Here is a 14295-nt window from a genome sequence, read left to right on the forward strand (position 1 = left end):
AAAAGGACGCTGTTCTAATTGACCGGTTGTGCAAACTGCCTGCAGTCGATCAGTGTTAAGGTCACACACTGAGCTTCAGTTCATTCTAGCAGATCTGAAACTAAACCTCAAGTCCTTTGAGACGACACGTCATACGTAAAACCAAAAACCCACTGTCACAATAACGCCCCAAACGTGTGTGACGTGTCAGAGGGCTGTTTGTCTATGGAGATCTCAAAGCATTGTGCATTGTTCCATCATAACCTTTGATCAGACACCTTCTCCTCTGAAAGACCGGTGAGTTGATTACATTTTTCTCGATCATATATATAAATATTTAATAAAACATCCGTCCAGACACAGTATGCATTAACCTGTACCTGTACGTTATCACTACCACTACATTAAGTACATTTTTTTGTCTGATTGCAGTGATGGCGAGTAAAATGCTCGTTTCTGTTCCACTGTTTTTGCTCCTTTGCTGGATGCTTCCTGTTGGCTCCAAGACGGTCAGTGGTTCATACCATAGGTTGGTCCGCAACATAATGTTAGCTGGGTTAAATTACTTTTTACTAATTTATTAAAAAGTAATATTCTCGCGGAAAGTCACAAGTTTAAGAGATACAATCATGAGGTATTCTAGTATTTTCCATTTAAATCATTCCTCTTCTACAAATATTGTACTTACGACATATGTGTGATAGCTTCAGTTGATTTTCAGTTCACGATTAGTTTATGAAATACAATGCACTTGTCACTGATACAATAATATAACAGTGACAGGTGCTGTTGATCATGAGGGATACTTGCTTTAAGAAAATTTTGGGAGATAATACTTTACTTTTACACATGTTTGACTGAACTTTATTGTTGTAACTGAGGACTTAGTGTGGAAATCTTATTTTAACTTAAGTAAGCCATGTGGATACTTTTGACACCACAGCACAATGGTTTAAATTACATCTGACTCATAGCTTTTCTTCTCATCTCTTTCTTTCCCCTAAAGATCAGAATCGTCGCTGTACGAGATGCCATCCGGTCCATCCCATTGAACTTGGCTGAAGATTCTGTTGATGACATGTACTTTGGCTGCAACGCGAGGATGGCACAAATCGTCAACAACAAATACTTCAATAAAGAGAACAAGGAGATATTTGCTGAAGCCTGGAAAAAGTGTGATAAAATTGCTACTGCCAAATTCCGAAATAAAGATAAAAAAGATGAAGCGTTGACCAAGAATCACAAACAAGCAATCTGTGCTTTTACATCTAACTATAAAGAGTTCTATAAGACGTTCAACGTTGCAGTCCGAACAGGCAGAAAACAATATGGCACCTTTCCGTTCCACTTCTTACATTTCTGGCTGACATCTGCCGTACAGATTCTCGGTAATAATACAGACTGTAAGATCACTTACCGCAGAACACAGGATGTGTTCACTGGTAAAGTCAACAAGATAATTCGCTTTGGTTCTTTTAGCTCCACCTCTGCCAGACCAGACCTGAAACACTTTGGTAACAAGACGTGCTTTGAAATCAAGACCTGTTTGGGTGCTCCCTTGAAGAACTATTCAAAATTGACCAGTGAGGAAGAGGTGCTTATTCCCCCTTATGAGTGCTTTAAAATAATCAAGAAAATTAAGAAAAAAATTCCACAAAATCTGCGCGACTGTAAGAGCGTGTATATCCTAGAGAGTGCAGGAGTTCTCAGCAATCTGAACTGCAAAGATGCATATGCAAGAAAGACCAGGTGGAGCAGAGTGAGCATCATTTAGTCCTGTCTAGCAAACCGAGTGATTCTTCAAAAGTCCAAGCTCATTACAATATGTCTATGCATTCACCTCAACCGCTGACTTCATGCTTGAGTTCGCATGCTTCCACAACAATGTGTTCAACCACATGAATGTGCATCAACGTGTTTTGCTTTTATCAGCATTTCAACATTTGTAATTTTCTACATGAATTCAATAAATTGGTGAAAGAGCAATGTGGGTTTTGTTTTTTCCTTTGTGAACAGCAGAGCTTTATCCATCATTAAGTTGGAAGAGGTGGTTTTTATGTGATGTCTTCGGGGCTATTTCAGTATAATAGTGGGGTTAATTACAATTTTGGTTTGTCTTAATCAAAATTAATGGGTACACTTATACTATATTGGTTGCCAATGCCAGTTACCAAGGAATGCATGAGAAACTAACGCATAGTTAACAGTTAATAGGAATAACACAAGTGAATTACTGAGTTATAGCATTAAATCAAACTTGGAATACTGAAAACGATGAATGAACAGATGTTGGTCTATTATCTTTGCATATCCAATGAAAAAGCTACGTGTACGTATTTTAATGAGGTGCTTTGAATAGGCCTCTCTGGCCTGAACAAGCCTTTACTCACAGTCTAATGCTGCAGTTTTTCAAACTTCAAACCAGTGAGAAGAGCAAAGAGAAAACACATTGATTGTTTTCTTTTCTTTTTTGTCCACCATAAAACTACATCCTCCACAATGATCTTATGAAACCACGATTATTGTTCTTTGAAATGTTGCAGTGGATATCAGAGTATCTGAGTCTAGACTGTGATAAATTCTGGATAAATCTACAGTTCAGACTGTCCTACCTGGTTAAAGACTTACAAACACTGCTCTCTGGCATTAAACATTTTGTTTTGTTTGTCTTTGTTTGTTTCTGAACAAACTGGCATGTGTAGGAGCAACTTTACAAATAATATTGTATGTACCAGCTTTATTGTTTAAGGGCTAAACTTTGTAAGCTTTACAAATTGTAATAGTTAAGAATGCATGTGTATGAATATTTTTGCAGCTGCCCTCTATAGTGTTGATGTATGCAAACTGCATCAACTGGACAATAGTTTGGTCAACACTGTGGTCAATGAGCTGTGGTCAATGAGTGCATTCGATCAGTTGACAGTTAACCCACTGAGGGAAGAGGAAGTATTGTTGGTCTTGAAATTTATGGGGAAGCTTTTGTTTGATATTGCACCTTTGTAGTTTAGACTGTCAGTGTTAGCTCGATAATAAGTGCACAGTAAGTGAATGTAGGAAATGCACAATTGGCTTTGAAGGAGAATGTTCTCACGCATAAGACAGATGAAAAAAAGCACCGACATGTTTCCCACCATCTTTTGTGACCACAAACGGGGGTGTCTAGTTGAAGAAATCATCTGTGTTGTCAGGGTGTGAAAGAGACATGGTATGTGTGAAGCACTCGGAAACACACGTTTTTTTTCTTTCTTACCTCTCACAAAGATTTGTCCCATACATTTGAAGTAGACTTCATTGTTAATGTTTCCTCAAACCAGACAACAACAACAAAAAGGTTACAGAACATGACCCATATACTTGAAGCATAAAAAATAATCTTTTACTTTTACCAGGTGAGAGGTCACGATGAATTCTGGGACCTGGGCCTCTGAGTCCATAAGCTACAAAATGCAATGTAACAACATTACCTTAAAGATCTATGTGACAGCTTGGTTAAATAAAAATTCAATAAAACAGGCTGTGCATCAGGGATGCTATAGTTTGAAAAAATTAGACACTGTTATTACTTCTGCTCCTCTCCACCTACCTGAAACACATGCTGAGGACTGGTTGATTCAACAAATCCATGTGATCATGCAGAGCAGACATTCTGAATTGACTGCTTATTAAAAAACGGTTGAGTGTGACTCACAGAATCAAAAATAATTCTTACGATTCCCTTTTAACCATTAGTTTTTTTATAATGCAATAAAATTAGATATTGAAACATACAGAAAAGTGTCTGCTTTAACAATAATTTGTGGATATGTGATTCTGTTTCTTGGCTTCATCTTTCAGGCTATGTTTTTGACGCATGTTAATATGTGTGAGGTCTTATTTCCTGTTCTACCAAAAGGGCAACGCATATATAAAGTGGAACATGGGCACCTGAAGCACAAGCTGAGGGCTGGTTACCTGAGGGGCTCACTTACTGCTCAACATCCTGCAGACTGGTGAGTTGAAATCAACTTCTGAGAAACACTTACCTTGTTAATTGCTGAAAGATTTTCAATGTTTTTCCATTAACCATTTCAGTGCATACCTCGGCCAAAGCTAACACCCAATCTTAGGTCAGAGAAAGTGGATCGAATCTGCTCCAAAAGTTAATGACTTGTCCTTCACCCAAATTCTACCAAGTTTCAATAAAATCAATTTAGTTATTTTTGCGTAATCCTGCTAACGGACAAAAAACATCCTTGGCAGAAGTAAAAATACAGTGGCTGTGATACTGGTACACAATATGATGCAGTTGATTGTTGTTGACTTGTTTTGTGTCTGTCTGTAATTTAGAAAGACTTTTTCTGACCACAATGATGAAGGGTAACATGCTGATCTTTGCGTCACTGTGTGGGCTGCTTTGCTGGAACCATGCAGACTCCATGAGGGTGAGTGGAACCAATGCTATCTCATAGAATTTACATTTATATACAACTGACATGCAACACAAAGTGAAGAAAACTTGATGCAACCGGATTATCTATCAAAACAATGAGTAAATGATGGTTAAATAATGTATTTGGCAATTTGCTAGTAAATGTTGATGTTGAATATATCAGTAAATTGTTCATCAACAATGTCATTATAAAATAATTACATGCATAGACACAGGTAGTTGGTTGGATAAAGTTTGTGAAAGACTATGGTCTGGTTTCATAGTTCACAGTTGGGAATCAGGATGCAAACCGAAGGCTCTGGTGCCACAACTGTTTGATTTCTATACTGAAGTTAATGGTGTTATTGTTACTAAAACATGTATTGCCTATGAAAATGATCCAACCAGTGAAGAAATAATAGTTGCACTGTGCAAAAGTTAGCTTACACACTATAGCTGCAGTCTTATTTTTTAAACAAGTGATATGCCTGGCCTCAACTGTTATTCAGGAAATTACTTTCACCATATAAACCAGGTTTTTATATGGACACTTAGAATAATTAAGTATATTTTGACTCTGTTAAATGACCTTTCCCTTTTTCATTTGTTTTCCTTTAGATCCATTTCAAGTCTTTACCAATGGAGGTCAACCAGCGCCGTGACAACATCATTCTAAAGGAGGTTGACCAAAGCAGTAACATCCCATTGAACATGGTTGAAGAGTCGGTTGATGACATGTACTTTGGCTGCAATGAACTAATGATGAGAATGGTCAAGAGCAAATACTTTGAAGAAAAGTACGTGAACAAAACATTTGAAAATGCCTGGAATGAGGCAGAAAAGTGTGCAGAAGAGAGAATAGCCCGTCTGGAGGATGAGGGTCTAACCAAAGATCACCTGCGTGCCATCTGCGTTTACACATATGATGAGATTTACTCAGTGTTCAATAATGCTGTCCGCATCAAAAGGAACAACTATAGATCCTCATTCCAGTTCCACTACTTACATTTCATGCTGACATCTGCTGTACAGATTCTGAATAACAACAACTACTGCCACACTACTTATAGACGAAACTCAGAAAGATTTACTGGTCAAATCAACCATATAATTAGATTTGGGTCCTTTGCCTCTAGCTCCTACAAGCCATACCTGGTACGGTTTGGTAATGAGACCTGCTTCAAAATCAAGACCTGTTCAGGGGCTTTTTTGAAACATTATACATTTTATAATTATGAAGATGAAGTAGAGGTGCTCATCCCTCCTTATGAGATGTTCAACATAACTGAGATAGTTAAAGATAATAGTAAAATACGAGATATGGGTCTAACGTCATGCAAGGTTGTGTACGTCTTGGAGAGTGCAGGCTTTAAGAGCAATCTGAACTGCAAAGTTGTGAACAAATAAAAGTCCAGTAGTCACTGGGTTCTCAAATTTTTGAGTGAGAAATGAAACTTGAAACTATCAGTTAACAATTTATTTTCCTGCTCACAATATATTCAGATATTACACTGTGCAGCTTTGACCTAATATTGCCCCTTTGTATTTTAGACAGTCATTGGTACCTTTAATAACTGCACTGTGAAAGTACTTCATATTTTCTCACCTGGACGGATGAAAAGAATACCAACATGTTCCAGATCATCTTTTGTGACCGCAAAGGAGGAAGTCGAGTTGAAGAACATCGTCCGCGTGGTCAGGGTGTAAAAAAAAAAGGGGAAATGAATGTTTGAATGTTTAAACCACTGTATAGGTTTATATTTTCTTTCTTAACTTTGAAAAGCTTTGTTTTTCTGCCTTCTGAAAGCACACATCAATAAAAGTTTCTGAACATCCTTGATACGAGATATACTTCAAGCATAAGAATCTTGTCATAAGTCATACAAAGATAGAGGGCTTTATTTACACCACTAGAGAAGTCGCAAAAAATACAGGCATTTATCCTTGGACTTGGACCTTTGATACTGACACTATAACCAGTAATACATCCCTGCAATACCAGAGGCTGCAGTTTCAGGACTTCCACCCAATTAAGCCTTTCTGTCTTGCATTTCAACTTGGTTGCAGAGGGTTGCATGTTGGGCAATTTGTTTAATTAGCATAATAAACTCACAAGTAGGTTCAATAAAGATGGACATATAAAGGACCCATAAATCATGAACTTGTGTGGGATAGTGGTGGTGCTGCCATGTAGCGGTGCTATGAACATGATCTTCAGGAACTCCGCCTACCATATGCATCTTGAAAAAGAGAAGACCAGATTAGTCAAAATTAGATAATTTCACAGACATCTCAGTCTCTAACAATGATTTGTGCACACGTGATTGTGTTACTTGGCTTCAGGCTGTTTTCTTTCATTTCCACATACGTGTGAGGTCTTAAGACTTGTTTGACCTCAAAAACAAATAGAGAGTTAATCGTGAGAAACTGAAACACATGCTGGGAACTGGATGTCTCATCAAAACCATTGCACCACAAACAAGAGGTTCACGTAGTCAGATGCCAACATCCTGCAGACTGATGAGAGAAACCTTTGAGAACAGAGAAAGAGTTTAAGCGTTTATCGTTTCAGGTATTTAAATATATCTGTGATACTGATATGATGCAGTTGATTGTTGATGACTTGTTTTGTGTCTGTCAGTAATTTTACAGACTTTTTCTGACCACAATGATGAAGGGTAACATGCTGATCTTTGTATCACTGTGTGGGCTGCTTTGCTGGAACCATGTAGACTCCATGAGGGTGAGTGGGACCCACATTGTTGAATGTATACTTACACACAAGTGATATTAAAATCAAAATATGGTTTTAATAAAAGATAATGCAACTGGATCTATTATTCAACTGTCTATTATATAGTAGTAAAATGTTTATTGACAATGTCTTGTTTTATGTCTGATAGAATATCTGATCCTGCAGTGATAGTATTATTAAAAATCTGGTCTGGTTTCATACAGAAAAAGTTCTTAGAGGTTTCAAACATTACTTTTTTGTTAACATTTTACCAAAACTACAATCTTTCCATATAGCCAAAGTTCTTTTAGTTGTCAAAACCTAACACACAGTTGGGAATCAGGATGCAAACTCAAGGCTCTGTCTGATTTCCACACTGAAGTTACTAAATGTAGTTTTACAGTTAATAAAACATTTGGCTCATTTCAATAAATTGGTGATTGGTAGGTGTTGAAATGAGAGCTCTAGTGATAAGCCTGGTCCCAACTGTTGTTCAGGACATTACTTAGTAATAATAAGTCTGCTTTTTACTCAGCCTCATGTTTGAAAATAGCCCGAGGAGAGCTCACTCACCCTAGGAAATACCTAGGGTGAGCCAGAGCTGCTCACAGAATATTACAAACTTCACGTCACATATACGTGATTATTAGAGAAGAAAAGGAAGATGGACAGCTCCCAATTGAGGAAAATCCCCAAAAAGAAAAATTGGAAGATTAGTAAGAACACGATTATAATGCTGATTTAAAAGGGCAAGAGTGCAGATATACAGTATAACCATGATAGTGAACCGTTGAGAGGAGCTTAATTCAATTCAAATTCATTTGTGTAGCACCAAAACACAACATACATCAGCCTATCTCAAGGCACTTCACATTTCTAAGATCTAGATGTTGCAATATTTTAAAGAAACCCAACAATGAGCAAGCACTGACGACTGTGGAGAGAAAACTCCCTTTTAACTGGAAGGAAGCTTTAGCAGAAACAGACTCAGTGTGGGCGTCCGTCTGCCTCAACTGGTTTCGGTGAGAGGAGAGAAATGAGAGAGGGGGAGCGGGAATAGTTGCGTAAAGAATGTATTAAAGCACTGTCAGACTGGTTAATAATGAAAGTGATTGACATAATTGTGTTATTGATGATAGCAGCACCAGTAAACTATAATAGTAATAATGATAATAGCAATAATATTAATAATAGTATCTAAGTTGTAGTGTCTCAGGGTGTCTCAGTCCCGCCTCCCAGTCCTGTGTTCTGAGGGCATTTCTTTGAAGTTGCCAGGACAGTGTGATAGTCCTGGTTCTGCCCGGCCTGTGTTTTTCCTTCAGAGGCTCTGGTTGCTAGGCTCCTCCCTCCTCATTGAGGAATTGGCCTCACCTGCTGGGAGTCTATATAAGCTGGCAGTTGATGAGCTCCCCAGTGTATATTAAAATGTCCTGGATTGTATCTGAAAGAGCCAGTGTGTATGTACGCGGGCTCAGAGGTGTCACGTTAGCTGATATGACCTCTCAGTCTGTTGCTTATGAAGATCCTGCTGCATTATCCCTCTGCACCTGTCACTCTGTTGGAACCTGGTGATCAAAGACTGGCCTGGTTTAGCCAAGACTGTTGTTCATGGTCCGACCATGAGGGAGCAGTTTGAAACGGAAAGTGTGGAGCTGAACATTGACACTTGTGTTATTTAACGAACTCTTAAACAGTTTTTATGATCAATCAAGGCTTTAATGTTTAAAACCTTGTTGGTCATATGTCAATGATTCTTCCTTTCTGAGCTCATACAGTTCTGTAACATCACCGGTGTGAGATCTGTGAAGCTGCACATTACTGTAACCTCACCTGTTTCACAACTTGTAAAGCTGGTTAGAATTATGGTTTCCAAAGCTAAGTCTCCTACATATCGATTTTCTCTGTTCATGAAGAATTTATATTGTTCCTAACTCTGCAAAAAAAAATTTTTAAATTGTACTGTGCTAAAGTAGACTAACGGTTTGTCCAACTTGTCCTTTGTCAAAGTCCTTTTACATCCCAGGACTGCCTTTATCGACTTTCAGAAAGCCAAAATTACATCACTGTTGCTCTAAATCTGCTGGATTCTTACCTAAATAATTTGCCATGTTAAATTCATGAGGTAATTCTATGGTAGTGTTGTTGTGCACGTCTTTGTTTCCCCTCCAATAATGAGCTTTAAATATGAACATGTAAAAAGAGCTAAAATAATTTCACAATGTTCCTCTATATACTGTTTGGTTCCTTAACTATGTGTTGACACTTCAGCGATAACAGGGATTCATGAGTCAAGCATTATATTACACAGAACACAGGGTCTGCACGATGAAATTCAACTCGAGCATTCACACAAAACCCAAGTGATGCTTATCAGGTCGTGCCTGTAGTGTGAGGTATCGGAGAGGAGAGTTATCTTTAAACATAAGCACCACATGATAAGCTACGTTAAATGCTTCAGATGAAGCCTCCTTAAATACCTCCGGCATCATGTTGCAAGGAGGGTCCGGGTTAGTGTGTGTTAATTATTCTACATGAACTCTTTATGTTGTGAAACTGTATCCGGGCTATTTCTTTGAAATGGACAGAGCTTATGTGAGGGTTATACTCATGTCAGATGATGTAACCAGCATTTTCTTTTGGGTAGCTATTCATCGAAAACATATACGTGAGATATTTATGGGGAACACTGCCCCTGATAGTTTAAAAAAATGTTTTTATGTAACCTTTTACAGTATAATCCTATCAGCAGAATGTCCTTGTTATGTCTGTTTATATCCTATGCAGTAATGGATTGCATTGCCGCTCAATAGAATATATCATATCATACATGTATCCCTAAATACTGTTTGTTCTGATAGGTTGAAAACCCATCTAAAGGATTTTCTTATTTCATGTTACATTGCAATATACCTCCATTGTTACTAAAATGTGAATTAAATTAGTAAACTAAATTGTAATAAAAAACATATATGGATATAAGACAATTGTGTTGTTGCATTTTCAAATATTTATTTTAGCTTTTACATATATTCACGTGAGCCTTTCATTCAAGCAGTGAAGGAATGATCTTTTATTTTTTCATTTAAATGAAATGATGTGATTTGATCAATAGGAAAAAGATAAGAAATAAAAATAATCTAAGAGTATCCTATCTACATCTTTTTTTTATAGAATCAAAATCTGTCTTCTTCACTTCTGGTTACATTTGTCCACATAACATACTTTATTTCAATTATATGAATGAATCCTGTAACTACAACAAGAAAGGGCTCTGATTGACCATGTAGCAAAAGGCAGTGAAATATAAAGCTTAGCAAGTGAAGCACAGACTACAGACAGCGTCATTTCTTGAAACCGGCTACATTTTTAGCCATCGCATCAATTTAGCTGAGAATAGCAGCACATTATTTCAGAGCATTCACGGAAGCAGATGAAGCAATTTAAAGGCACAGTGTTAAGCTACAGTATAAAGCAGAGTGCAGTTTAATCTCTTGGTCCCTGTAAAATAACTGAGAATATTTTCAGAACACTCCTCAGCTGTTACTGCCGGTTAATGTATTAATTTCACTTACGAAAACCTTGAAGCTCCAATTGAATTTTCTTTTTTGTGTTGAGTGTAATGAATTGGCCCATAGTACATTCAACATGTATATTTCTTTCATCTTTTAAAATACATTTGCCAATTATTTATTGTTATACCCCTTATTCAAGTTTTCCGAAACTTTCAACAAAATTATGCTTCTTTAACTTTGTCTTCATAAGTGCCGCTGCCCTTGTACGCTGACACGTAGCCACTACTGTCTGGGATGTCCTCGCGCCCGGCCTTCCCTTTTCCTTTGCCAGAATCATCGAACCGCCCCTTGTGCGATCCAGTGTACTTGGTGCTATCAGTCAGTCTGTCCACAGCTGCTGCCTTCGCTACTTTCTAAATACAATGGAAGATTTAAAAAAATAAATACTGTAAAAACTGAAATAAACAAACATGTTCAGGTACAGATAATAGCACATACACACACAGTGGAGTTATTGTGTCATTACATTGACTTACATTCATTTAAAGGCTTTCTCAACAAGTATTTACTCTGACTTGTCTTATGGGGACATGCTTTTCATCCCCATAAGGACGCACAGGCATTATGGGTCAAGTCCCCACAATGTGAGTGTAAAAACGGGTTGAGGTCCCCACAGCATTAGTGAGTACTTATCTGAATACTTTTTTCATTCTATAAATATCATCCTGGTAAAAAATAATAATAAAGTGATTACTGTACAACGACGTGTCACTGTTAAGTCTGTGCTGGATGTGAAAAACTGAAAAAATGTGCTAGATATGAAACTTCTTTGTCGCCATCTGCTGGTAAAATCAAAAATGACACTGCAGCTGACAAAAACCTACAGTCAAAGTTTTGGGCTAAACAGTGACCATAGTATATAGACCATTTTTAACCAATAAAAAAAGAGTTATGTGAACACAATATTATGAATCTCACTTAATCAGAGATTAAAGTCCCTCCACATTCCACCTTAACTATAATTAACTTTGATATATTAACACAATCTGATGCATTTTCTTAATTTCATACCAAATCTTATCCAATTAGAAGTGTAAACATTGATTTATTATCAGTTGTGTTGTGGTGTTTTAATCTGAGAACTTTGATATAATTTGGAGGAATCCATAAATACAGTGCCTGGATGTTACCTTCTTGAGGCGAGTGAATGGTGAGGGGGTTATGATTAATGAAACACTCACAGTGATTCCGACATTGGTCGGCTCCTTCCCAACAATGAGACCATAGAGCTGTTGATGCGCCTCCTCCTTGCTTTTGCCTTTAAAACGCTTGGCAGCCAGTTCAGTCAGGGCCTGGTTGAATTGCTCAAATGTGATTACACGAGCTGACTTTGCCCTGAGGGAACAGAATATGTTGCCAAATGACAAAAAATAAGAGAATGATCCAAGTAATGTCACGAGTGTCTTTGCATATTAATATAATGAAATGTCTAATGAACTCAAGGTGCTACTCTCTGTTGGTATAACTGTATGATTATTAGATTTGCTATAGAAAAAAAAGTGAGCACCGAAAAATGCAATTAGCTTTTTCAACAATTAATTCATCTAGAAAAAAGTGAAATAAACCTCTCAAAGATTTTAAACATAATGTCATACAGTCCTGGCCATGGTAAAAGACGTCCTGCATGTGTGCATGCCGTACTCGTCATTATGCACCAAGAGAAATACTTTGGAGAAATACAAAAACAAAGGCATTGAACTGGACTGCTGATGTACAGTATACGTTTGTACCAGCTGTGTGTCTCACTGTGATACGGTTGATGTGACATCTTAGCTGTGGAAGGCGGAGCCTGAGTGAACTCTTACTTGACTTTGCTGAAAACTATGTCCACGTCTATGGTGGTGACGTTCTTCCCGTCTGTGACGTTGCAGTCTTTGCAAAGCTTTGCAAAGTTCTTGCCGTTCATCTCCTTCCCCGTGGCCTTGGTGTCCCCGTGGACCGCAAACTTCTGGAAGGCGGTCTCCACCTCCGCTGCACTCACTGAGCCCTCGGCCATGCTGAGAGATGCACGTAAACATGCATTTACCATCAGTGTGCAGTCACACAAAGAGATTTTGTTGACAGGCTCACACAAACCAATTGATGATGTTAATATAGCAGCATTATAGCTGCATTCGGTTCCACTGTCTTTAAACTAAAACTGCCATTCAAAAGTGTTGACATCCTTAGAGGACTTTGGGTGATTTACTCTCTATCCCTGTGAGGACACTTTGTGAAATGGAAGAATGTTCTAATTCATAATGAATCCATTAGCTGATTGATGTCCTGTCTGCCAAGAAATGACTGTCATGATGGTCAGCATAAGTGGAGGCACACCCACCCCCCCCCCCCCCCCCCCCCCCCCCCCCCCCCCACCCCCCACACACACACACACACACACACAGGCATATAGATCATACAGATACACACTTTCACATCCATCCCTGTTGTGTTAGTGTTATCCAAGCTATTCTGAGGCCAATGTAATTCAATCAACTCAGTTTACAAATGGCTCATCTGCTGTTCAGTGAATGAAGAAACAGGCTCCTTCTCTCCTCCTTCTCCTTTACTCAATCTCTCTCTCTCTCTGGGGGTGATCATTCAGTAAGGTTGGGTAATAAGAATGTGATTTATGCAAAGAAATTCAAATTTAACCCTTCAAGTTGTTTCATGATTAAAATACTGTGCTTTTATTAATTCCAGAGAGAGCATCTAAATACACTTCTCATGCACACTGCAAGTACCAGAGTGCATTCACTTTCTTATTCCTCTGGTACCGTCAAATGCGTCGAACCAGAAAAAACGAACAGTACAGCAAATAAAAGCATGCGACAGTGATGCAATAATAGTGAATCTGTTTAAGATATTAAAGTGTAGTGGTGAATTAAAAAATGTGCTCATAAATATTTCAAATTATTCGTCATTATTGGAGCATAAACAGATATGCCTCTCCGGTCTCTCTACTGTATCACTGCTCGAGAACAGCGATGCCAAAATTCCCCAGAAAGTAAAATGTACCTGCTGCCGTAAATAGAAGGATGCTGTGGAGATAATGAGGAAAATCCTGATTCGTGTAGAGCTGGTCGACCTCTTCGTCCTACGCCTCCTCCTCTTTCTTCTTCGCTCTCCTCTGGCTCTCCTCCTTCCGGCCACTCCCAGGCTATTTCCCTCCAATGACAGAGAGACACAGAGAGGCAGGAGGAGAGAGAGGACAAGAGAGGGAGGGGGGAGAGGGTACCAACTGGCACAGTCAATGACATCATGGCTATACTCACTCTCTTGTGTCTTTTTAGCTTCTCGCCTGTAAATAGTCACCTCTGTGGAAACATTACTTATGTCATATTTATATTGTTTTATTTCAGTTCATTTATTTTCAGTTTCTCATCTTTTTGTATCCTCTGCAACACTAAACTCAGCTCCCAGCTATTTGCCGTTCCCCCTCTCCATCACTCTCCCAGCCACTCTCTTTCTCTCTTTATCTCTCTGAGTGTCATTGTCACAAAAGCACTGTTGTCTGGACAAAGAGGAGAGTGGGCCCTTCAAAGTACAAAGAGAGTTCACAATACGAGGCTGACACATTACTGGAAACATAATCCCATGTCACAGCTTCTTATCATTCAAAC

The 14295-nt window shown here is 38.4% G+C and overlaps 3 protein-coding genes across 4 annotated transcripts; 2 read left to right on the plus strand and 1 right to left on the minus strand.

The window, feature by feature from the left end:
• The first annotated feature begins 206 nt into the window (after positions 1-206).
• On the plus strand, positions 207-2383 carry LOC117763453 (ecto-ADP-ribosyltransferase 4-like). The gene is made up of 3 exons (XM_034588585.1): positions 207-276; positions 412-488; positions 986-2383. Exons 2-3 carry the CDS (start codon positions 414-416, stop codon positions 1751-1753), a joined length of 843 nt encoding a protein of 280 aa, XP_034444476.1. The 5' UTR covers positions 207-276; positions 412-413; the 3' UTR covers positions 1754-2383.
• Positions 2384-3871: 1488 nt separating this feature from the next.
• Positions 3872-6225, plus strand: LOC117763443 (ecto-ADP-ribosyltransferase 5-like). Of its 2 annotated transcripts, none has more exons than XM_034588567.1 (3): positions 3872-3968; positions 4306-4400; positions 5006-6225. In XM_034588567.1, the coding sequence occupies exons 2-3, from the start codon at positions 4326-4328 to the stop codon at positions 5792-5794; spliced, it is 864 nt and encodes a 287-aa protein (XP_034444458.1). In that variant the 5' UTR covers positions 3872-3968; positions 4306-4325; the 3' UTR covers positions 5795-6225. The 2 variants fall into 2 exon arrangements, with proteins under 2 accessions (XP_034444458.1, XP_034444466.1); XM_034588575.1 differs by having other exon boundaries at positions 3931-3968; positions 4335-4400.
• A 4064-nt stretch (positions 6226-10289) lies between these two features.
• tppp2 (tubulin polymerization-promoting protein family member 2) lies at positions 10290-13860 on the minus strand. The gene is made up of 4 exons (XM_034588597.1): positions 13691-13860; positions 12499-12690; positions 11875-12028; positions 10290-11046 (listed from the first exon to the last, which is right to left on the minus strand). Exons 2-4 carry the CDS (start codon positions 12687-12689, stop codon positions 10855-10857), a joined length of 537 nt encoding a protein of 178 aa, XP_034444488.1. The 5' UTR covers position 12690; positions 13691-13860; the 3' UTR covers positions 10290-10854.
• Positions 13861-14295: the final 435 nt, after the last annotated feature.

The sequence above is a fragment of the Hippoglossus hippoglossus genome, chromosome 1 (genome assembly GCF_009819705.1).
Source record: "Hippoglossus hippoglossus isolate fHipHip1 chromosome 1, fHipHip1.pri, whole genome shotgun sequence".
NCBI lineage: Eukaryota > Metazoa > Chordata > Actinopteri > Pleuronectiformes > Pleuronectidae > Hippoglossus > Hippoglossus hippoglossus.